Here is a 26,236-nt window from a genome sequence, read left to right as displayed (position 1 = left end):
AACCCACAAGTAGTGCCATTATTTAGCCTGACACATCTCAATGGCTGATTTTGAGCCAGGCACTGATTCTTGTCTCATATCCTATGGTGCAATTTCTTAAAGGATTATGAATTGTTCTCTTCTTGAATTTAAGGCAATAATTGATCTTTTGAAAATGATCGGGAACCCTGTTTGTTCTTAGTTGTACAACTTTTGACTAGTTAGTGATTAATGGATCTGTCCTATGTACCTTAAAGACAGTAGTAGATGTCTTAATAAAGTAGATGAGCTTGAGGCTCAGTTGGAAATTGGCAAGTACAATGTTGTGGGAATAACAGAGACATGGCTTCAAGCCGACAGGGCCTGGGAAATGAATATTCAAGGATATACATCTTATCGAAAGGACAGACTGACTGGCAGAGGGGGTGGGGTGGCTCTGTTGGTGAGGAATGATATTCAGTCCCTTGCAAGGGGGGGACATAGAAACAGGGGATGTAGAGTCAGTATGGATAGAACTGAGAAATTCTAAGGGCAGAAAGACCCTAATGGGAGTTATCTACAGGCCCCCAAACAGCAGTCTAGATGTAGGGTGTAAGTTGAATGAAGAGTTAAAATTGGCATGTCGCAAAGGTAATGATACAGTTGTCATGGGGGATTTCAACATGCAGGTAGACTGGGAGAATCAGAATGGTACTGAACCCCAAGAAAGGGAGTTTGTGGAGTGTCTCCGAGATGGATTCTTAGAACAGCTTGTACTGGAGCCTACCAGGGAGAAGGCAATTATAGATTTAGTGTTGTGCAATGAACCAGATTTGATCAGGGACTTCGAAGGTAAAGGAACCATTAGGAGGTAGTGACCATAATATGATATGTTTTAACCTACAATTTGAGAAGGAGAAGGGAAAATCGGATGTGTCAGTATTACAGTTGAACAAAGGGAACTATGGAGCTATGAGGGAGGGGCTGGCCAAAGTTCAATGGAACAATACCCTAGCAGGGAAGACAGTGGAACAACAATGGCAAGGAATAATGCAGAAGGTGCAGGATCAGTTCATTCCAAAGAGGAAGAAAGATCCTAAGGGGAGTAAGGGGCGGCTGTGGCTGATGAGGGAAGTAAAGGGCAGTATAAAAATAAAAGAGAAGAAGTATAACATAGCAAAGGTGAGCTGGAAACTGGAGGACTGGGAAACTTTTAAAGAGCAACGGAAGATAACAAAAAAGGCGATGCGCCAAGAAAAAATGAGGTAAGAAGATAAACTAGCCAAGAATATAAAGGAGGATAGTAAAAGCTTCTTTAGGTATGTGAATAGAAAAATAATAGTTAAGACCAAAATTGGGCCATTGAAGACAGAAACGGGTGAATTTATTATGGGGAACAAGGAAATGGCAAATGAGTTGAACAGGTACTTTGGATCTGTCTTCACTAGGGAAGACACAAACAATCTCCCAGATGTAATAGTGGCCAAAGGAACTAGAGTAAAGGATGAACTGAAGGAAATTTATATTAGGCAAGAAACGGTGTTGGATAGACTGTTGAGTCTGAAGGCTGTTAAGTCCCCGGGACCTGATGGTCTGCATCCCAGGGTACTTAAAGAGGTGGCTCTAGAAATTGTGCATGCATTGGTAATCATTTTCCAATGTTCTATAGATTCAGGAACAATTCCTGCTGATTGGAGGGTGGCTAATGTTGTCCCACTTTTCAAGAGAGAAAACAGGGAATTATAGACCGGTTAGGCTGACGTCAGTGGTGGGAAAGATACTGGAGTCAATTATAAAAGAGGTAATTACGACACATTTGGATAGCAGTAGATGGAGCAGTCCGAGTCAGCATGGATTTATGAAGGGAAAATCATACTTGACTAATCTTCTGGAGTTTTATGAGGATGTAACTATGAAAATGGACAAGGGAGAGCCAGTGGATGTAGTGTACCTGGACTTCCAGAAAGCTTTTGATAAAGTCCCATATAGGAGATTAGTGCGCAAAATTAGGGCACATGGTATTGGGGGCAGAGTACTGACATGGATTGAAAATTAGCTGGCTGACAGGAAACAAAGAGTAGCGATTAACGGGTCCCTTTCGGAATGGCAGGCTGTGCCCAGTGGGGTACCGCGAGGTTCAGTGCTGAGACCGCAGCTGTTTACAATATACATTAATGATTTAGATGAAGGGATTAAAAGTAACATTAGCAAATTTGCCGATGACACAAAGCTGGGTGGCAGTGTGAAATGTCAAGAGGATGTTATGAGAATGCAGGGCCACTTGGACAGGTTGGGTGAGTGGGCAAATGTATGGCAGATGCAGTTTAATGTGGATAAATGTGAGGTTATCCACTTTGGTGGCAAGAACAGAAAGGCAGATTACTATCTAAATGGAGTCAAGTTAGGAAAAGGGGAAGTACAACGAGATCTAGGTGTTCTTGTACATCAGTCAATGAAAGCAAGCATGCAGGTACAGCAGGCAATGAAGAAAGCTAATGGCATGCTGGCCTTTATAACAAGAGGAATTGAGTATAGGAGTAAAGAGGTCCTTCTGCAGCTGTACAGGGCCCTGGTGAGACCCCACCTGGAGTATTGTGTGCAGTTTTGGTCTCCAAATTTGAGGAAGGTCATTCTTGCTATTGAGGGAGTGCAGCGTAGGTTCACAAGGTTAATTCCCGGAATGGCGGGACTGTCATATGTTGAAAGATTGGAGCGACTGGGCTTGTATACACTGGAATTTAGAAGGATGAGAGGGGATCTGATTGAAACATATAAGATTATTAAGGGATTGGACACACTGGAGGAAGGAAGCATGTTCCTGCTGATGGGTGAGTCCAGAACTAGAGGCCACAGTTTAAGAATAAGGGGTAGGCCATTTAGAACAGAAATGCGGAAAAACTTTTTCACCCAGAGAGTGGTGGATATGTGGAATGCTCTGCCCCAGAAGGCAGTGGAGGCCAAGTCTCTGGATGCATTCAAGAGAGAGTTAGATAGAGCTCATATAGATAGCGGGGTCAAGGGATATGGGGAGAGGGCCGAAACAGGGTACTGATTGTGTATGATCAGCCATGAGCACAGTGAATGGTGGTGCTGGCTAGAAGAACTGAATGGCCTACTCCTGCACCTACTGTCTATTGTCTGTAGTAAGTTTCTGACTGGCACCAGCTTATCTTGAAGAGGTAAAAGTGCATTCAATCTTTTTTTATATATAACCTAAAAAGACCTGCATTATTTTAAGCCTTATCCGAATATTCAACCAATGCATCACCCTGGTTTTATTAGGATTTTACATTGAATGGAGAAATTAAAGGATGTGGATATACTGTATGGCCCCTGTAAACACTGCTCTATATAAATCTTTCCATTTAATGACCAGAATGGCTAAAAATAACTCTGATCTGCTGGTTAATATATGTGCACCATTTATGAAAGGTTTTTATGAGATTGCAATAAAATAATTTCATGTTAGATTACATACTTGATATTTTTACCCTTAAGGCTTTGGAGCAATTTTGTAATGCAAAAACATTTTTAAAATCTTGAGTGTGAAGTCCAGTATGTTTCTGGCTAATCTTTTTGTTAATATCTCTTTACTGGATTTCTACTTCTACAGAGAAAACCAAATACTTTATTGTGGTACTTAGATGCATTTATATAATGTCTTAAATATAAAGAAACAACTCATGTCTATACAAATTCAGTCATTCAAAGGTTCAAGGTGCAGAAGGGATGATGGCCACATGGCAAATGGGATAGGTTTTGAGGAACGTGCTAAAATTAAAAAGAAAAAGTAAAGAAATTAAAATAAAAGTTATGCCTCTAATACTATGTCCTCACCTATTAGTTTCTTTTTTAATTCAACCAGTTAGAAGTCGTTTAAATACATTCACTAAAATTGCTCATTATAGATTTGTGATATAGGTGGGTCCAAACTTTCTTTAGGATTCTGTCCTAAATCTGTGACACTCTACCTGATGTGCACTATATCTGTATTCTTATTATTGACTCTGCCACACTTTCTTTGTGCTGAACAAATTCTTAATCTCAAATTTTCTCAGATTATTAAGTCTTTGTTTTTGTTCTCACAAAAGTGGATACTACTGGTATGGATATGAACAAAAAGAGGTATGTAATTCATAATCCCTCACATATAATAGTGACATCTTTCTAGTTGTTGAACATAAGTGTTAAGCTAAGCCTCTCATTGCATGGCAGAGGAGAAATATAGCTTGCATTGATGCATCAAAGCATCTCATTATATTGCAGTTGAGAGTGGTAATCAATTACAATGCCATTATGAGTGCCATCTGGATGTTGATCTGTAGCTGCATGTCTTGCCCTGAAGCCGACAAAGGCCTGAGATTGAATTTTTGTTACGGCACTATCTTGCCGAAGGCCAGGTGACTGACACATCAGCAGTTCACACAATACCTCAAATCGTTATCTCCAAAGTTTGTAGGATTAATATCTGTACGATTCAGAAATTCCCATGGGTGGCTAATATGAACTATAAATAATAGCCTCCCAGAAACAAGTTTATGAATGAGGGTATTTTTATGCAATATTTCAAATGTTAACAACTAATTCTCCGATTACAATGCAGAAGAAATGTGCATGACGCAATTCAGATGCAATAAGCATATTAAGCTTCTGCTTGCTTCTCATTAAAGGATAAAACATTCTCTTCATTCTATTCAACTGTCACCCAGATTGGCTGTCTTTCACAGTTGACTAACAATTTTCAAAGATCAACACTAATTAATCGCTCACCTTGGATACAAATTGGCCTGGAACAATAGGTTCTAATGAAGCCTGTGATTAAGTTCCAGATCACATGTCTGAAAGGAAATTAAGCAAATTTATTTTTCCAGAAAATCTAGAAAATAGTAGAGTGGTATAATATACTGACACTTTGAGGAACCATGTCAGGCAAGCATAGATTACAGGCTTGCCCTTGTGGTCCCCATATGGCAGATATGTCATTTCTTCCGTCCTTTGAAGGTACAAGAAACATAAATGGCGTATGGTCACTCATATCCTGACTGCCGCAGTTAGAGAAGTAGTTTTTAAGGTGCAGCAGAAATCACTGTGTGTGTTTATTGTCAGAGGGGGAGAAAGAAACAAAAGCACAGATGTAAGCAAGTGCATGGATTAATTTAATAATTTTACACATTTTCTGAGCATTGTACACTGTAATCATGGTAAGGAATTAACATTAGTAACAAAAGATTTTTATGAGCAACATATGGCACAATAAAGTCTGTCACTTTATACTACTAACCCTCAAATTGCTGTTTTTCACTTTATTAGCTATAGAGAAGCTGTTGACTTAGGTACAAATTCAGTAGTGTGAGATAGCAGCTGTTCCATAAGAAACAACCATAATCATTTTCTAAGCACTGCAGATGAGCTTTTCAAGTGCAAAGACAATGGATTCTGCTGCTAGAAAGAATATTCAGGTGTATCAATTTGGCTTTAAGCAACTGTGATACAGTGAGTATGTTGAGCCTTGAGGGGAATGGACACAATTTATCAATTTATTCACTTGTTTTCAGAACATTTTATAGCGTTTGTCATGTTATGAAATGCATTGAATGAGCTGAAAGATTTTCCACATGGTTTTAATTCTTTTATATTCATTCTGAAGATTCAGTGTATGCTATATACAGTAGCTTGATACTGTAAAGCAGGATAAATTATTCAGATTAATACCTAGTGTTTTGATGTACAAATATTAACAGTGAGTTACCAATATAGCAGCTGTTACATTTCGTGTTGTGACATTTTAGTAAATCGTCATCTTTAGAGACAAATGTTTATCAGGCACTGAAAGAAGCATCTACTGAAAGACACACTTGTGATTAGCTTACCTACTATTTAGTTGGAAGATAAGGCTAGAGAGTGAGTATCCTGCTTTACAGTAATTTTTCAGCACTTTTACCTTTACAAAAAAACATGCAGCATTATTGTGTTTGAACATGTTGGCCAAATCTCACATTCTGTGGCATGGATTTAAATCAAGGCATTTTTCTCAACTTGCTCTGCTGCTCTCCTGGATGACCTCGCCAGCAGCAACTCCTTCTCGTGCACCAGGCTGTCGAGGAGATCTTCCTGCTTATAGTTGTCATAGACCTTCAGGAATGCAAGAATGGTAACTGCAGTCCACGCAACCCACCCAGCCCACAGGCCAAACTGTAGATGAAATTCAAAGGCATTAGACAAGGCTTAATAAACACCAACTTCAGAGCTTGTGATTCTCTTTACTTCCCAACAGAATAAGCAGGTTGCTTCTTTACACTATTAATAACAACTTATGATTACATGGTTTCTATATATTGTATGGGCTATCGTTATATATCCCACGGCCCACACAATATATGATGTTCTACAAAAAGCAATAGGTTTAAGTTCACATGAGGAAATCTGCAAGTGCTGGAAATTCAAGCAACACACACAAAATGATGGTGGAACACAGCAGGCCAGGCAGGATCTATAAGGAGAAGCACTGTAGACGTTTCAGGCCAAGACCCTTCATCAGGACTAACTGAAAGGAAAGATAGTAAGAGATTTGAAAGTAGTGGTGGGAGGGGGAAATGCAAAATGATAGAAGACCACAGGGGGTGGGATGAAGCTAGGAGCTGGAAAGGTGATTGGCGAAAGTGATACAGAGCTGGAGAAGGGAAAGGATCATGGGACAGGAGGCCTCGGGAGAAAGAAAGGGGGAGGGAGGAAGCACCAAAGGGAGATGGAGAACAGGCAAACAACTAATTATGTCAGGGATGGGGTAAGAAGGGGAGGAGGGGCATTAACGGAAGTTAGAGAAGTCAATGTTCATGCCATCAGGTTGGAGGCTACCCAACCGGTATATAAGGTGTTGTTCCTCCAACCTGAGTGTGGCTTCATCTTGACAGTAGAGGAGGCCATGGATAGACATATCAGAATGGGAATGGGACGTGGAATTAAAATGTGTGGCCACTGGGAGATCCTGCTTTCTCTGGCAGACAGATCATAGGTGTTCAGCGAAACGGTCTCCCAGTCTGTGTTGGGTCTCACCAATATATAAAAGGCCACACTGGGAGCACCGGCACACCAGCCGACTCGCAGGTGAAGTGTCGCCTCACCTGGAAGGACTGTCTGGGGCCCTGAATGGTGGTGAGGGAGGAAGTGTAAGGGCAGGTGTAGCACTTATTCCACTTACAAGGATAAGTGCCAGGAGGGAGATCGGTGGGAAGGGATGGGGGGATGAGTGGACAAGGGAGTCGCGTAGGGAGCAATCCCTGAGGAAAGCAGAAAGACGGGGGGGAGGGAAAGATGTGCTTGGTAGTGGGATCCCATTGGAGGTGGCGGAAGTTACGGAGAATTATACGTTGGACCTGGAGGCTGGTGGGGTGGTAGGGGCTTCCCTTCTTCCACCATTAACTCTGCTCTCAAACGCATCTCTCCCATTTCCCACAAATCTGCCCTCACCCCATCTGCCTGCCACCCCACTTCGGATTGGGTTCCCCTTGTCCTCAGCTATCACCCTACCAGCCTCCAGGAACAACACCTTATATACTGGCTGGGTAGCTTCCAACCTGATGGCATGAACATTGACTTCTCTAACTTCTGGTAAAAACCCTCCTCCCCTTCTTACCCCATCCCTGACATATTTAGTTGTTTGCCTGTTCTCCATCTCCCTTTGGTGCTTCCCTCCCTCCCCCTTTCTTTCTCCCAAGGCCTCCCGTCCCATGATCCTTTCCCTTCTCCAGCTCTGTATCACTTTCGCCAATCACCTTTCCAACTCCTAGCTTCATCCCACCCCCTCCGGTCTTCTCCTATCATTTTGCATTTCCCCCTCCCCCCACTACTTTCAAATCTCTTACTATCTTTCCTTTCAGTTAATCCTGATGAAGGGTCTTGGCCCGAAATGTCGACAGTACCTTCTCCTATAGATGCTGCCTGGCTTGCTGTGTTCAACACACACAAAATGCTGGTGGAACGCAGCAGGCCAGGCAGCATCTATAGGAAGAAGTACAGTTGACGTACAGTTATCAGGAATAATCCAGACGAAGGGTCTCGGCCTGAAACGTTGACTGTACTTCTTCCTATAGATGCTGCCTGGCCTGCTGTGTTCCACCAGTATTTTGTGTGTGTTGCTTGGAGGTTTAAGTTTACATTGTGGCCAATGAATAATCTTAATGAAATCAATATAATACTTAAGCAACTGTGCTATACTTATGCAATATTCAAAACATACACAAAATAACATTTAATGTAAAAAAACTGCAACTTCTAAAACAGGCTTTTAATATAAATCTGCTAGACAATTTTCATCAGCGTGCAAGTGATCTGCCTGCTCTCCTTGTGTAGCTTGTGAGCCAGAAATTATAAAACATTAAATTTTCTGAACAAAGAAAGACTGTTCACTTTTTGAAACCTTATAAATTCTCCACATAAAATAATTTCAGTGACTGAGGGTATTCAGAGCTGAGAACTGGTGTTTTGAACACTAAGGTAATCACAGAATGTAAGGACCAGGTAAGAAAATAGAGGAGGCAAAAGATCGGCAGGATCATTTTAGCTTTGGTGGAATGGGTTGAGAGATTGTTCTGCTCTCTAGAGGCACAGTTTATTTTGAATGAATATCACTTCCTAGAAGTAAGCTGCTTTTTGTGTAATTTCCTGCACGCCTGCATTTTGATTTGATTTGAAGCACACGGTTGGAAGGCATTCATCTCCATCCGTTGTTTGTTTGAACTTGAAATGACAATATCTGTGAGTCTTAAGTATTTGGTGATATTGGTAAACATTTAGAAGTTATATTTTGCAGGAAGCATTATGTTTGTTGTTATTAAGATATCATTGTGCCGTGAGTGTTTTTCTTGCTTACACAGCATAGTTTTGGAGTATTGTGCATGTGTATTACATTCTTAACACCAATTACGAGAATAGTCAGCAGTATTAGTATATTCAGGTGTTTCATGATGCTATAATAAATTTAATATTTATTTTACTTAACCCTCTCCAGTTTCACGAGTGAAAACCCTGAAGGAAAGCTTCCATCTTGGCTGATTTTTGGAAAGGTGTTTAACTTGCCGCATAGCTGTGTAGAGGCACACTGTGAGGGCAGTAGAGTGAGCAGATAACTATTCTCTAAAAGCAGCACCACAGACTGGAAACACGCCCAAACGCCGTGGATGATAATACCGGCTTTAAACCTGAGCAAGGCTGATTGCAAAGATCTGGAAGTGAGGTCAGAATGTGCACCTATCTTGGCTTTGCGACACTCGAACAAATGCTCGGCTAGCATTGCTGCAGCACGAGCCCATGCCAGATCTGGAGCGGGAAGAATGAGAACAGATTACGCTAAGTGCAAAGCTGAGATGTAAATGGAGAAAGCTGACTTAAACAGGGAGAAAGCAGACGTAGGCATGGGGAGAGCCACGTGTAGAAGCTACATTCAGTGCACTTAAGGAAGAGTGTGAAGCCGAGGCTGCCTCTGCAGTGGCAAAGGAGTATGAAGCAGCAGCTGTCTTAGACAGTGGTGAGTCTATAACCAGAATCAGTCAGGCTTTGCCATCACAACAGTCAATGCAGCTCACTGAAGAATATGTCCAAACCCATTTTCACTATAAAAATGACAGTGCTCCAGCTCTATAAGGGGTCCTCACCACTTTCATGTAATCCAGGTATTGACGTTAAAGATCTACTGCAGCAAAGAACCACAATGCCCCTTCTGATGTTCCACCACAGCCAAGACCTCATTCAAGAGTTGCTACTGATGCCAATCCTATTTGCATAAACATGGACAGACTGAACTTCCATCCACTGCAGCACAAACATTTGGCAAACCAGTCTCCACAATGCTGTCATTCAGCTACTGCAGTTGGCATCTGGCTCATCAAGACCTAGTCAAGGCTGGACTAAAAGTGCTCGACAACTAGTCTGCCAGTTACCTGTTCCAGAAGTCAAACTTTCACAAAGCCGTGGAAGGACTAAATCTCAAATCTAGTAAAGAGATAATCCTTCTCTTTAAGTGGTTTGGTGGTGAGTTAAAAACTCAAGAAGAGTTAAATGCAGTGCACATTAATAATCCAGCTAATAGTTTATAAATTCTGTGGCAAAGGCTGGACAAATGTTGTGCCTCTCCGGAGGCCATCAAAAAATCACTCTTCAGCAGACTTGATAACTTACCAAAGCTCTCACACAAAGAACCATGAAAGCTTCTGGAGCTTGCAGATCTGTTGTCGGAACTGCAGCCACAAAAAACAAGGGATATCTACTAGGGCTGTGTTTCTAGGACACAGCAGGAGGAATAAACCCTATAGTGGAGAAACGACTGAGCAATATCCAACTACAGTGACTAAGTGAAGGGTTCAAGTATAAAATGAAGCATTATGCCCCCTATCTGCCATTTTCATTCTTTGCGGAATTTGTCTACAACCATGCAGAAGCACGAAATGACCCCAGTTTTACGCTCTCAACTTCTAGTACCACGTCATTCAAAGAGAGGTCTCCAACAAAAGCAGTGGAACCCAGAACCCCTATCACGGTCAACAAAACTGAAGTAGAGCAGCTGAGCACAGTGGGGAGCCAGCTAAGCAGCCACCAGATACAGCTACTTCCTCATGCATGGAAATATGCGGGAAAGGCTACCAAGGAAAACCCTGCTCTAAAACACGTCTAGTCAACATCTACCTGAAAGGACATCCTGAGCAAAATAATAATGGCATATGTGATATGAAATGATCAGAGTGATGGGTCTTTGACTTATTTAGTACTCAAAGTTCTGTTTCCCTGTCCTGGAACATCAGAAGTTGCTGAAGGAAGGGTCAGTGGATTTGTTACAGGGTCAGTAAGAGTGAAGGTCTGCTTACCCTTGCCAACCCTCACTGAGTGCGACCACGTTCCCAATAACAGGGACGAAATCCCAACTCATGAAGCTGCATGCAGCCACTCACATCTTAAGGCTACACCTAGCAAGATCGATCCTACTTGACGCTTGCGCTGAGATTCTCCTGGTGCTTGGCAGAGACACCATCCATGCGCGCATGGTACATGAACAGCACAATATTCAGCACAGTGTACCTCATGACCAATAACTGGAATTGGGTTCGGTCATAGTGGGTGAAGTCTGCCTTGATAGTGCTCATCAGCCAAATGTTAGCACATTTAAGACTAATGTCCTGGAGAGTGAGTGCCCAAATTATTTCAGACTCTGTGGGAGTAGAATCTGTATGAAGGAGAAGATTGTAGCTAGACAAACCAATAATCCTCATCTACTCAACTCTGCTCAACCAGATTTAGCAAGCTGATCCTCTGTCACTCAGAAGGTGATTAAAAGCTGTCACCTTCCATCAAAGATGAGGTCTTCCTTCAAATTATGAACAAAGAGTTTCGCAAAGACGAGTCAAACAGTTGTGTAGCTCCTTTTCTTTTCTGCTCTCCATGACAATTCCTACCAAACAGAGAGAAAGCAGGCCCTTAGATGACCCATGTCCCTCAGTCACACATTGAGAAGCAAACCAGAAATGAAGGATCAGGTCATTACATGGGGTTCATGGAGAAACTCTTCAGGAATAATCATGGAGCTAGTGCCTCAACCAGATCCCATTAAAGATAGCTGATATTTGCCCAACTTTGATAACCTCAGAAATCTGCACAAATACAAATTGTCTGTGATTCAAGTATGCAGTTCAAAGGCGTATTGTTACGCAATGTGCTCTTGTGGGGTTGGCCTCAATAACAGTCTCTCAGAGTCCTCGTGCTCTTCAGAACTGAGTCTGTCACAGTGGTGGCAGACAACAAACAAGTGTTCCACAGCTTCCTGGGGAGAAAGGAACATCAAGACTATGGTAACTCAGATTCATGTGGTTTTACGACCACCGACTGGACAATGAGATTCTGGAGTACCGCATGGGAGTTCATGTATTTGGTAACTGTCGCTCACCAGCTGTGGCAATCTATGGCCTTTAAGAGGACAGCTATCCAGGAAGAGAAGGAATACAGGACTGAAGCACAGAAGTACAAAGTTTGTACACAGAAAGACACTTCAATGTTGGTGATGTTCTTAAATCATTTTCTAGTGCACAAGAAGCGTAAGACATGTTGTCAGTCTAATCCCAGGCTGCATATGATGGCATCCAACAGTGCTGAGATCATGCAACATCTGAAGATCTAGCCAAAGGTCTGCAGATCTTGATCTTGGACAGAACCTCCCTCCTATGCAATGCAGTCTGGACCTTGGATGGACCTCATTACCAACAGCTTTACTTTCTAGGTCACTGATACCAAAAAAGACTCTTTACGTGTTGTGGTATGCTATTGATAACCAACAGCCTATTTGACCCTCTTAGATTGGCTGCTCCAGTCAGTATCCAGGGACACTTCATGTTAACAAGGCTCACTCCGGACTCCTGTTGATGGGATGTCACACTCACTAAGGAGAAACGTGAGCAGCACCAGCAGTGATGTTCTTCCCTTCAGGATTTTACAACCTTGAAAATTCCAAAAACCCACACAACAATTCCACTATCTAAAAACAATGCCCAAAAGTAAGAGGCCTGCGTCTTCTGTGACGCATCGGGTAAAGCTATTGCTACTGTTGCACATCTGAATGTCCCAGGCGTTGCTGGATATAGTGAAGTTGGATTCATCCTGGGCAAGGCAAAGTTTGTTCCCAAACTAGATCTCAGCATACCAAGGTTTGAAATCAGTGCTGGTGTTGTAGCAGTTGAGAAAACAGAGATGATACCGAAGAGCTGAACACAGAACTAGATAATATCATGTTCTTTACCGACAGCAAGGCTGTGTTTGGTTATATATTTAATAAAACAAGTGGATTCTATCTTTATGCAAAAGCATAATATGATCCAATGCATCAGGCAATCAACTCAGGAACCAATGGAACTACGTTCGTACAGATCTCACTCCAGCTAATCATGCCAGAAGGCGGCAAGCACACCCTCCTCGCTGTTCCCTGGCACTGCACTTCTTGCTGATCTTCACCAGTATCATCATTAAGGCTGGTACATTCAAAATGAGAATGTTTAAAGACTGTGCAGTAAGACTGTTTTCAAGACCAGTCTCTGAGACGATCCAAAGGCTTAGTGAAGTGATGACTTGACTTTTAGTTTCGGTATTTCAGTTTGACGTCCTATGGATGCCAGCTGGAGAGTGTTCTGGCCTCCAGAGGCATAGTTTGTTTTGTATAAACATCACTCCCCATAGGTAAGTTGTTTTTTTTTAATCATTCCCTTGCAGATTAGTTTTGTTTCAATTTGAAGCACATGGTGAGGAGACATTCATCTCTGTCCATTCTTTACTTGCCCATCAAACAGCAGTATCTATGACTCTTATGTTCTTGGTAATATTGATAAACGTTTAATAGATATACTTTAAAGGAAGTATTACATTTCTCATTATCAAGATATTTATTTATTTATTGAGATACAGCACAGAACAGGCCCTTCTGGCCCTTGGAGCCACACTGCCCAGCAATCCCCCAACTTAATCCTAGCCTAATCACAGGTCAATATACAATAACCAATTAACCTAACAACCGGCAGATCTTTGGACTGTGGGAGGAAACTGAAGCACCTGGCAGAAAGCCACATGGTCACGGGGAGAACATACAAACTCCTCACAGGCAGCGGTGGGAATTGAACCTAGGTCACTGATACGGTTTACACAGAATAATTATAGAGTACTGCATAAATGTATTACCATGGTTAACACTGATTGTGCAAATAATTTAAATTATTAGTATATTCTGCCTTGATTCTGTATTGAATTTAATATGTACTTCACTTAACTATCTGTCCTTTCACAAGTAAGATCTCATTAAAAATCCTAAAGAAAGCTTCTGTCTCTGGTGATTTTTGAGAAGGTGCTTAACTCCCTGCATATCTATGTACAGATACACTGCAAGGGCAGTAGAAAGGTTAATCAACTTAACCTTGTTCCCATTTCTACACATTTTTCTCAAAAATATGGAGGCATTTCTGACTTTGTGCAATAACATGATCTGTCAGTGGAAAGGGGGAAAGGGGCTTGTTTAATTAGCCACATAAACACCGTGGCTATCAGAATAGTTCAAAGGCTAGGAATCCTGCAGAGTAACTCACCTCCTGACTCCCCAAAGCCTGTCCACCATCTGCAAGGCTCAGGTCAGGAGTGCAATGAATACTCACCAATCGCCTGGATGAGTGCAACTCCATCAACACTCAAAAAGCTTGACAACGTCCAGTACAAGGCAGCTCACTTGATTAGTACCCCTTCTACAAGCATCCAGTCCCTCCACCATCGATGAACAGTTGCAACAGTGTGTACCATCTATAGGATGCACTGCTACAACACACCAAAGTTCCTAATGCAGCACCTTCCAGACCCAAGATACTACCATCTAGAAAGACAAGTACAGCAGATACCTGGGAACACCACCACTTGGAAATCACCCTCCAAGTAACTCACTATCCTGACTAGGAAACATATCGCTGTTCCTTCACTGTTGTTAGGACAAAATCATGGAATTCCCTCCCTAACAGCACTGTGGGTGTACCTACATCTCAGGGATTGCAGCGGTTCAAGAAGGCAGCTCATCACCACCTTCTCAAGGGCAACTAGGGAATTGCAGTAAATGCTGGCTTAGCTGGCAACACCCACATCCCGTAAATGAATAAATAAAAAACACTTGTTGTTTTGTTTCTTTTGTATTTTTGTTGTTTGTGTTGTTCTGCTGAATACCATGGGCATGGTATGTTGGTGTAATGATGGAATAGCGGAGCACACTCAATGGGATGAATGGCCCAATTCTACTCCTATGTCTTATGGTGCTGGAATGTGTGGCAAAACTTGCAGGCAGCCCCATATGCTTATGTTGTGCTGGACACTAAAGCAAAAGGTGTACTTCACTGTATGTTTCGATGTACATGTCATAAGTAAATTAGTCTGAATCTGATTATTCTCTGGAAATTAAAGCTGGTGTACAACAGACAACTGACATTACCGGCAGTATCACCCAAAGTTAAAAATACTATAATGCAATGTAAATATAATTTTAGTTATTCATTTACCAGGAAATTCCACCAACTGGTCATATTCTTTGATATTTTAATTGGATGTCTGATGGAAATTCAGTTTGCATGGAAAAATAGGATTCCTGCTCCACTTTCAGAAGAATAACTCAAAAAAAGACTGAAGAATTTCCTGACTATAAGTTGCCCAACAAGATAAGTTTACATTTTGCCACAATGAGGCCACTCTCAGAGTGGCGGAACAACACTTCATATTCCGTCAAGCTAGTCTCTAACCCGATAACACAAGCATCAATTTCTCCTTCCAATAATTCTTTTCCCTACCCCTTCCCTCTTCTATTTCTCCACTGGCCTCTTACCTCTTCTCCTCACTTGTCTATCACCTTCCCCTGGTGCCTCTCCTTCCCTTTCTCCCATGGTCCATTTTCTTCTCCTATCAGATTCCTTCTTCTCCAGCCTTTAACGTTCCCATCCACTGCGTTTCACTTATCAACTCCTTTCCCTCCTCCCACCTTTTTATTCTGGCATTTTCCCCCTTTCTTTCCAGTCCTAAAAGGGGTTCGGCCTGAAACATCAACTATTTATTCATTTCCATTGATGCTGCCTGACCTGCATTTTATATGTGTTGCTCTGGATTTCCAGCTTCACAAAATAAATTGTAATTGTGCAAATTTTTTAAATACTTATTAAAACTGTAGGTTTTTAAATGAAGATTTTCTTTCCCAACACACGGTATCAAACTAATTGCTAGCCCAAAACTGCCAGAAACAATTCACAACTTCTACAATATATTTTTAATCACACCTTCTTAAGTATTTGTATCTCATCATTGTAACTATGGAAATCTGAAAGGACATAGAGAGAATTACTTTCATGGACAAAACCAATGTTTTTGAACTTTACATGCGATTTATTAAGATATAAAGAATGACTTTGATTCTGTACAGATGTCATGTACATCTTTGTGAAAGGAAAGTTGAGACGTAACCATCTGTTTGATTTTACTGCTTTACCCACTTTGAGCATAAAATCGAAATGACAGTTGTTTTGTAGTAAAAGCTCATTGTTATTAACCACCTGGCTATTCATGTAAACAGTGACTTATTTTATATTAGACATCAATTAAGGAACAGACATCTTTGCACCCAAGTCTTTTTGTATACCCAGCTGTCTATCACATTAGCTTTCTTTAAATTCCAAACTGATTTCCCATTCATCAACAAAGTATAAAGGAGTGTTAATTGGATTTTTTTGGCCTTAATTAAAAAGTGAGAGGTTACATGCTAGAATTATGAAATTTATTCATGCAAAGACCAACCAATTCTTCTATGGAAAAGCAAGGCAAAAGATGGCATTCTTCACAAACAATGTTGTATTGTGTTAGTCACAATAAGATGAAAAAGGTTACATGTTATACCACCATTTAATGAAAGCAGTACAAAAAAAACTTTTGACATTTCATATCTTTCAGCAATTTCAAGTAATAGTGTCAGGGCAAGCTTCCCAATTTCAGACTTCTATTCAAAATCTATTATTACTATTAGCCATTAGTGAGACTTAGTTGCAGAAGTGGCCGGATTGGCAGCTCAATGTTCCACTGTTTTAGACGTGATAGAGCAGGAGGGATTAGAGGAGCAGAGGTGGCATTACTAGTCAGGGAAAAAAACACAATAGTGCTCAGACAGAGACCAGAGAGCTCGTCTAGTGAGGCTTTATGTGCAGAAGTGAGGAATAAGAAAGGTATGACCATGTTATTGGAATAATATTATAGACCATCCAACAGTCCGTGGGATTTAGAGAATCAAAATTGTAGAGAGATTGCAGACTGATACAATAAACACAAGGCTGTGATAGTAAGTGATTTTAACTTTCCACTTATTGACTGGGACTCCCATATTGTAAAAGGGTTGGATGGGGAAGAGTTTATCAAATGTATCCAGGGAAGTTTCCTTAATTACTACATAGAAGTCCCAACTAGAGAGAGTATGGTACTTGATTTCCAATTAGGGATTGAGACAGGGCAGGTGATAGAAATTTGTGTAGGGGAACACCTGGCACCTAGTGATCATGATGCCATTAGTTTCAAGGTAATTGTGGAAAAGAATTAAGAATGGCCCTCAGGTTGAGATTCTAAATTGGAGAAAGGATCATTTTGATGGTATCAGAAAGGAACAGGCAAGTGTGGAATGGGACAAGTTGTACTTGGTAAATGGGAGGTCTTCAAAAGTGAAACTTTGAGAGTACAAAATTTGTATGTCCCTGCCAGAATGAAAGGCATGGATAACAGGTTTAAGGAACTCTGGTTTTCAAGAGATATTGAGGACCTGGTTAAGAAAAAGAAGGCAGTGCATAGCAGGTAAAGGCAGGGAGGAACAAATAAAGTACTAGAGGAATGTAAGAACTACTTAAGAAGGAAATCTGGAGGGCTAAAAGAAGGCATAAGATTGCTCTAGGTGAAGGAGAATTCTAAGGGCCACTACAGATAGATTAAGAGCAAAAGGATTTCAAGGGACAAAGTTTAAGATCAGAGTAGTAACCCATGCGCGGAGCTGAAAGAGATCAGGATGATCTCAAATGGATTATTTGCATCTGTATTTATTCAGGAGTTGGACACAGAGCCTATAGAATTAACACACCCTGAGCCACAGGAGAAGTGTTGGAGGATTGGAGGATAGCTAATGCTTAAGAAAGGCTCTAAGAATACGTCAGGACATTAGTGGCCAGTGAGCTTGACATCAGTAGTGGGAAAGTTATTGGAAGGAATTCTAAAGGACCGTATATATAAGTACTTGGATAGACTGGGAAATTAAGGGAACATCAACATAGCTTCATGTATGGGAAGTCATGTCTAACCAAATTTATAGTGTTTTTGAAGAAAATTACTGGGAAAGTCAATGAAGGCAAGTCAGTAGATGTTATCTACAAGGAGGTTAGCAAGTCATTTGAGAAGGTCCTGCATGGGAGGTCAGTCAAGAAGGTTCAGTCACTTGGCACTCAAGATGGGGTAGTAAATTGGATTAGACAATCGCTTCATGGGAGAAGCCAGAGTGTATTAGTAGATGGTAGCCTCCCATACTGGAGACGTAACTTGTGGTGTGCTGGAGGGTTTGGTGCTGGTCGCATTGTTGCTTGTCATCTATATTAGAATCTGAAAGATAATGTCGCAAACTGGATCAGCAAATTTGCAAATGAGTGTAGTGGACAGCAAGGAAGATTGTCAAAGCTTATAGCAGGATCCAGCTGGACAAATGGGCTGAAAAATAGCAGATGGAACTTAATGCAGGTAAGTGTGAGGTTTTGCAGTTTGGGAGGACCAACTAGGGTAGGTCTGACATGATAAGCGGTACAGCAATGAGGAGCTTGGTAGCACAGAGAAATCTGGGAATACAGATCCATAATTCCTTGAAAGTGATGCCACAGTTTGATTGGGTCATATAGAAAACTTTTGACCCATTAACCTTCATAAATCAATGTATTGAGTACAGGAGTTGGGATACAGTGAAATTGTGTAAGATGTTGATGAAGCCTAATTTGGAGTATCATGTGCAGATTTAGTCACCTACCTATAGGAAATATATAAATATGATTGAAAGAGTGCAGAGAAAATTTATGAGGATATTGCTGGGACTTGAGGACCTGAATTATAGGGAAAGGTTGAATAGGTTTTGGCTTCATTCCCTAGAACACAGAAGGTTGAGTGGAGATTTGATAGAGGTATAGATAGAGTAAATGCAAGCAGGTTTTTTCCTTTGACGTTGACTTGAGACGACAACTAGAGGTCGTAGGTTAAGGGTGAACACAGAAAAGTTTAAGGGGAATATTAGGGGAGCTTCTGCATTCAGAGGGTGGTGAGAGTTTTGAACAAGCTGCCAGCACAATTGGTGGGTGCAGGTTTGATTTCAACACACAAGAGAAAGGATGGGGGTGGTATAGGGAAGGCTACTGTCCAGGTGCAGGTCAATGAATCTAGGCAGATTAATGGCTATAGATGTGGATATGAGTAATAGAAGATAAATGAGATTAGAATGTCACCTTGAAGGTTGAATAGTATGATAGGGATGAGTATAGTCTGATTCAAAAAACGCTGTTAATTGGGCAGAGGGATGGAGTATGTTACAATGATATGGATCTTATTGTGGGGAATTAAAGATGCCTCAATATTTAAAAGGACAGCTTGTGGTTTGTTCAAGGCTGAAAATACACATACATAAATATTGGAGGTGACAGAAAAAGGCAGCAGAGATTGAGAGCTAGTTCCTGGGAAACTCCATTCCATAGTTTCTGGATATGCCGCCAAATAGATAAAAGCTGGTGAGGCCAAAGGTAGGGTGAAGGAGAGTTCCAGAGGGAACTGTCTGTAACTTTGCTGGAAGTCAATTGGTTAGGAAGGATAGAACATAAAAATAAAAAAGTACCACACAGGAATAGGCCATTCAGCCCATAATGTCTATGCTGAACATGACACCAATTTAAACTAATTACATCTACTTGCGCATGGTCAAATCCTCCATCTCCTGCCTGTTCATATGTCTGTCCAAATGCTTCTTAAATTTTGCTATTCTATTTGCTTCTGCCACTCTCCCACAGCACATAGGGAACTTGCCTCACAAGTCTCCTCTAAACTCCTCCCCCCCACCCCCACCTTTAACTTAGTCCCCAGAATATTTCACATATATGTCCTGGGAAAAATACTCTATCTACCTTATCAACCCCTTGAATGATTTCATTTACTTCTAAAGCCACATGGTAATGTAACAGTTAGCTTAAGGCTAATACAGTGCCTGTGACCTGGGTTCAATTCCTGCCGCTGTCTGTAAGGAGTTTGCAATTTCTCCCCTCGATGGCATGGGTGTTCTTCAGGTGCTGTAGTTTCCTCCCACATTCCAAACACGTATGTATAAGTATGTTAATTGATCACATGGTATAGCTGGGTGGCGTGGGCTCGCGGGCCTATTACATGCTCTAAATTAAAGCAAACAAAAAAATTCTGTCAGGTAACCCCTCAACATCCATCCAAGTTTGTTCAACTTCTCTTTAAATTGATACTCTAATCCAGGCTACTTCCTGGTGAAACTTTTTTGTACACTCCCAACAACTCCAGCTCCATCCTGTAACCTGGTCATCAGAATGATACAAAATACTCCAAGCATAGCCTAATCAAAGTTTTATACAGCTGTTAGACGACTTCTCAATACTCTAGTGATGAAGGAAAAATACATCATATGCCTTCTTAAGCATAATTCTCTGGAGTCACAACAGAGAGCTAAGGGCTTGAACCCCAAGATCCTTCAGTACATTTAACATTCCTGAGGTCCTGCTCCACTTAATCTCCCAAAGAGCAACATCTGCAACTTCTCTGGATTAAACCTCATCAGCCGTTTCTTTGCTCATCTGTCAAACTGATCTATATCCTGCTGTATCTTTTTATAACCTTCCTTACTATTCAAAATTCCACCAATATTTTGTGCCATCTGCAAACTTACTTACCAGACTATGTACAGTTTCATCCAAATAAAGGTCCTAGTACTGGCCCTTGCAAGATACTGCTGGTCACAGACCTCCAGTCAGAGTAAAAGCCCTCCACAAGTATATTCATTCTTTCATGGTCAAGTCTGTTTTGAACCTAATCTTCCAAGTTACCACGGAACTGACTTGGCTTAATTTTCTGGATCATCTTATCTTGAGATACCTAGTTGAATGCATTACTACAGTCTGGTTAGATAATATTCACTCTTCTACTCTCATTATTCATCTTCATTCAACCCAATTTCCCTCGGGATCAATAAAGTAAGTTTGTTCATCACCTCCTCAAAAAACTCAATCGTTTGCAAGATAAACTTGTTTCTTTTACATGTACACAGTTATTACCTCCCCACATTCAGCCATTATCTTTATTATCTTCACATATGATGCATCATTCTTTGCAGCTTCCACTACCTGCAATCAAACTTCACAATCAGACATATCTTCATTCACTTCCCTTTCAGCATTTCAAACAGACTGTTTCCATGTGACTTCCAAACATTTTAATTCCGATTCTCATTCCTGGTCTGGTGGGTTCGTCCATGGCCTCGTCTTGTGCCAAGATGATGCCACCCTCTGGGTGCAGGAGCAACACCTATATTCTGCCTGGGTAACCTCAAACCTGATGGCATGAATATTGATTTCACCGTCTGGGAGAGCAATTCCCCACTCCTCTCCTCCAATCCCCACACTGACCTTTTCTTCTTCTCACCTGCCTATCACTTCCTTCTGGGACCCCTCCTCCTCCCCTTTCCCTATGGTCCACCTTCCTCTCCTATCAGATTCCCCCATCTCCAGCCTTTGACTTTTCCCCACACACCTGGCCTCACCTATTACCTTCCAGCCAGCCATTTTCCTCTCTCCCCACCTTCCTTTTCAGTCCTGAAGAAGGGTCTCAGCCTGAAACGTTGACTGTTTATTCATTTCCCTAGATGCCACCTGTCCTGCTGAGTTCCTCCAGCATTTTGTGTATGTTGCTTTGGATTTTCAGCATCTGCAGAATTTATCATGTTTATGATAACTGCAGCAGCGTGTAATCAACCCAAACAAATGGGGCCTCTGACATGAGACCTTGCCGAGAAAGGTCCTTGAAGAGCATAGCCTCCCTTTAGAAAGTAAGTGGTGCAGAGACAGACAGGATAGGAATATAATGGAAGGATGTGACACACACCCAACAACTACGGGAAAATTGCTTTACTAATTTCAAAGTATATTGGTTGTCCGCTTGTAGTTTTTATTGACTTCTAGTACTTCTATTGTAAATAGCTATCAGCCTTACAAGTAAGGAATTCAAACATATACAGTTTATCAAATATCTGTAACTGATAAGCCAGATCTGTATTAAAAAATATCATTTTTCTGTCCTGGCTTCAGAGCAAGATGGTGACAGGGCCCATGCTGTTCTCCTTGTGCACAAGTAAAATAAAGTATGATTAAGAGATTTACTAGAATGTTACCTGGGTTTCAGCACCTAAGTTACAGAGAGAGGTTGAACAAGTTAGGTCTTTGTTCTTTGGAACGTAGAAGGTTGAAGGGGGACTTGATAGAGGTATTTTAAATTATGAGGGGGATAAATAGAGTTGACGTGGTTAGTTTTTTTCCATTGAGAGTAGAGGAAATTCAAACAAGATGACATGAGTTGAGAGTTAAGGGGCAAAAGTTTAGGGGTAACGGGGAATTTCTTTACTTAGAGAGTGGTAGCTGTGTGGAGCAAGCTTCCAGTAGAAGTGGTAGAGGCAGGTTCGATATTGTCATTTAAAAAGAAATTGGATAGGTATATGGACAGGAAAGGAATGGAGGGTTATGGGCTGAGTGCAGGTCGGTGGGACTAGGTGAGAGTAAGCATTCGGCACAGACTAGAAAGGCCGAGATGGCCTGTTTTTGTGCTGTAATTATTATATGGTTGTAAGAAGTAAATGTGCGAAGTGTATACTTATTCCGAGACCAGTAATTGCTGATGACACTAACGTGCACCAACAAATTCTACCCCAGCTTGCCATGAGGAACAATGGGACCTTACTAAAGCAATCTTTAAATGACAATAAGGCTATAAGTTTTAAAGTGTGTAATAAAAGTAGAAAACACAGGAAGTTAGACAAAATTGGTAGAAATAGGTTTCAGATCAATAACCCCTTGTCCAAATGGAGAATGAGAGAAACTAACTTAGATTAAAGTTGCAGAGAGGGTAGGAAGGGAAGAAGCACAAGGCTAGGTGTTGCATCACCTGAGCTTGCATAATAAAGTACTATTTGAAGGTGAATGGCTGGTAGAGATGGAATGCTAGTCTTGAGATGCATGAAACAGTCTCAGAAATGCTGAAAGGAAAGGGAAACAAAGATGTGTCTGATTGTTGAGTTTCATTGCAGGTAGTGGAAACTGTAAAGTGTGATGCATTATATGTAAAGGCTCATCCCAACAGGGATGAGAGCAATTGTAAGGAAAAGATAGTTTTATCTCAAAAATATGAGATTAAACAAAGAATTTCTGTACCCTACTTTCTCCTTGGAGCATTTGAAGTTTTCTGAGGAACTTCAGTATGAACTTTAGCAAATGCTGATAAGTTCTCCATCACAACAACCTTCTGAAGACATTGACCTTGGAAACTTACAAGCAAACTGCAGACAGGTCCCCTCAACTTGTACAGACAGGAACCAATTTCTTATCTGATCCAGGATCTGAGTTAGAGCTAATTACATTTTAGTGAAAGTTACAATTAAGAGTTAAGAAAGCCGTGTAACATAATTAGCAGTGGTAACCAGTAGGATACTATAGTTAATGGTACTTCATCATGGCTTGTAACATTTCTTATAGTCTTATATGTCTCCATTGTAGGTCATTAGTGTTGCCGCGTGGCCAAGTGGTTAAGGCGTTTGTCTAGTGATCTGAAGGTAGCTAGTTCGAACCTTGGCTGAGGCTGTGTGTGTGTCCTTGAGCAAGGCACTTAACCACACATTGCTTTGCGATGACACTGGTGCCATGCTGTATGGGTCCTAATGCCCTTCCCTTGCACAACATCGGTGGCGTGGAGAGGAGAGACTTGCAGCTTAGGCAACTGCCATTTTCCATATAAAAAAAACTTGCCCAGGCTTGTGCCCTGGAAACTTTCCAAGGTACAAATCCATGGTCTTTCGAGACTAACGGAGGCCTACTACTGAGGTTTAAAAACTTTGACAATTCCTGATGACAGGCTATCTTTTAGGATAGCATAAAAATGCCAGACTCTTCTCTCAATATGGTGGCAATCTCAGTAGTTATTGGATTTTGTCCACCATGTGCCTAGAATTAGATCTTCAGTTTATCTGTAATCTGTTCAATTGTTATTTGGAGTAACAACTTTCTCCATCATTTATGTTTGAAACCTACACCAGAAATTCTATTCAGGTTCCAGCAAAACCTTCTCCACATATTTTCCAAATAATAAATGTAAATACTGTAACTTTGCTGAATTGTTTCTGTTAGCTATGGAGTTTGTTAACGCTTAGCTGGAGAACAGGTCATCTGCAAAAAGCTGTTACAACTGAAGTTAGCAAAACAGAGGAGTTATGCTTTGTGGATTATATAGATGGTATATAGCAGGTACATGAAAACAGACTTATCAGCAGATGGTAGACATTAAATTGTTGCTAAAAAAAATCTCACTCTCCTTAAGGAATACTTCAGATGTTGCTATTTTTTCTTGATCCTAGGTTTAACTAAATGAGAGTGCCAATTCAGAGTAAGGTCACTCAACTAACATCTGTGTTTTGCTGTCACTGATCACAGCTGGAAAGCCAGTATCCCATAGGTCCCAAGTCCTCTGCTTTGTGACATATGTTAACTCTCAGTTCAGGAATAACTCTATTTTAAAATAGCCTTCCTTTTTTTCAGATCCCTCTTCTCTCAGTAACCATAGAAGATAATCTTCCTTTGTACTTGTCTGACTGTGTTTGGGTAGAACCTCTTTAATTGGTTAAAATTGCCAAGACTCAAGAGAGCAGGAGAACACAAAACTCTTTATAAAAGTTTCTTGAAATTGACACTACATCTAATGTATAAAACACTGCAAATAATATAAGGATATTATTAGAAAGAGCAAAGGAATTAAATTATATAGGACTATAAGACATCTGATATATGGCCTACAATGGAATGTCTCCCAGCAACAAACCTGGAGTTCAAGAGCTAACTTTAGGAGCTTACAACTAATTACATTCTGGAATGGGCAGTTATCAAGCTAACTGATCTTTACTGAAATATTTATGTCAGCATAATTTACATTAAAATGTCAAAGAAAGAAATTAGATTACAAACTGTCTGAGTCACTTATTAAAGTTTCAATTTAACTGGATCTAATTTGGTAATTATGCCTTTCACTGTGTCTAAAAATGAAATATTTCCAAAGATTTACCTGGATAATTGAAAATTGGTTGTAGAAAGAAGAATTATCCAAATGCAGTTCCAGATCAATATCCTGCAATTCCTCACAACTGTAGACAAAAACACTGCGGTCATTTACATAGCTCAACCAGTCATGCAAATAGTTACTACTTTGTAGTTAGAAAGATAATTTTGGTACTAAATGTCTTCACTATATCTTATAATGTATCTCTTATAATGTAGGCAAGTACCACTAGTAATTAAATGGTTTTCAGATTAAATTCAAAAAACAGTGGCAATTTCCTATAATTGCATACCTGTTGGGCATTCTTCCATTCTCTGTAATTGCATCACACCACATGTTGAAGCCAACAGTGACAAGAGTGCTTGCCACAAAGATGAGGAAAACCACAAAGGTACTGACCAATAGATTCAGGAATGTTGCAAAGAAAGTGCTGTAACAGTGGTGAAAAACAAGTACATCAGTAACCACTCAGTTAATGAGTTGTCTAATAAGTGCTATTATCAATGGTTCCTCACAATGTCACACCAGAGTTGCATCTAATATGATGGTAGGCTATTGATATAAAGTAACCTCCATTCTGCAATAAAGTATCAATCTCAAAGCAGTGTTTTTGATTTTGAGTACAGGCAGTCCCCGGGTTACGAACGAGTTCCGTTCCTGAGTCCATCTTTAAGTTGGATTTGTATGTAAGTACACCCGGTATTATTTAGCATCAGTTAGTTAAACGTTTGGTTTAGTATATATTTCACCTTAAGAAACATATGTATTCCAATAATTAAACCACTGCGTTGCTTAGTAATAATTGTAGCCTTCATTGGGGCAGAGCCTTTCACATGCTCCATTATTCTCACTTTATCCTTTAAAATTGTTCTGATCATAGACCGACTGTAGCCTAATGCTTTTCTGATGACCGATGGCGTTTCACCTCTTTCCAAACACTTTATTATTTCCACTTTATTTTCAATCGCAATCGCTTCCAGTCAATCGAACAGAAACACTGCGGGTGGCGGGTCCCGAGCTCCGCCGGCTCTGGAAGTCCGCTGGGTCCTAAGGACCACCGCACTGATTTCCCCAGGTCCTAAAGTCCACTGTACTGAGACAGGTTAAATGGGACAAGTGGGGGCTGTGCTGGGTTTGGGTATTTGATCCTCCACAATATTCTGCGTGGGAATTTAAACTGGAAGTGGGAGTGGTTTTTTTACGAGGTCAAGTTACGAGCTCGACATCAACCCGGCACGAATGGTACGGGAGTCACTGGATCGACATCAACCAGGCACAGGAGCGGTCTATCAATGGATCGAACTTGGGAACCTCCGTTTTCGTACCCTGTGCTGATCTCACTGTGCCACCAGCCGAATGG

General features: G+C 40.9%; 1 protein-coding gene across 1 annotated transcript in view; it reads right to left on the bottom strand.

Annotated features, from left to right (window-relative positions):
- Positions 1 to 5,096: 5,096 nt before the first annotated feature.
- LOC132386122 (transmembrane protein 179-like) overlaps positions 5,097 to 26,236 on the bottom strand; it is a 36,535-nt gene continuing 15,395 nt past the window's right edge. Inside the window, exons 2-4 of the mRNA XM_059958419.1 lie at positions 25,169 to 25,306; positions 24,883 to 24,961; positions 5,097 to 6,150 (exon numbers count right to left, since the gene is read on the bottom strand). Coding sequence (XP_059814402.1) covers positions 5,971 to 6,150; positions 24,883 to 24,961; positions 25,169 to 25,306 — 397 coding nt within the window. The 3' untranslated portion in view covers positions 5,097 to 5,970. The remainder of the gene's footprint in view (positions 6,151 to 24,882; positions 24,962 to 25,168; positions 25,307 to 26,236) is intronic.

This window comes from Hypanus sabinus, chromosome 2, assembly GCF_030144855.1.
Source record: "Hypanus sabinus isolate sHypSab1 chromosome 2, sHypSab1.hap1, whole genome shotgun sequence".
NCBI lineage: Eukaryota > Metazoa > Chordata > Chondrichthyes > Myliobatiformes > Dasyatidae > Hypanus > Hypanus sabinus.
Note: the sequence above shows the minus strand (reverse complement) of the source record. Positions and strands in the feature narration are given on the sequence as shown.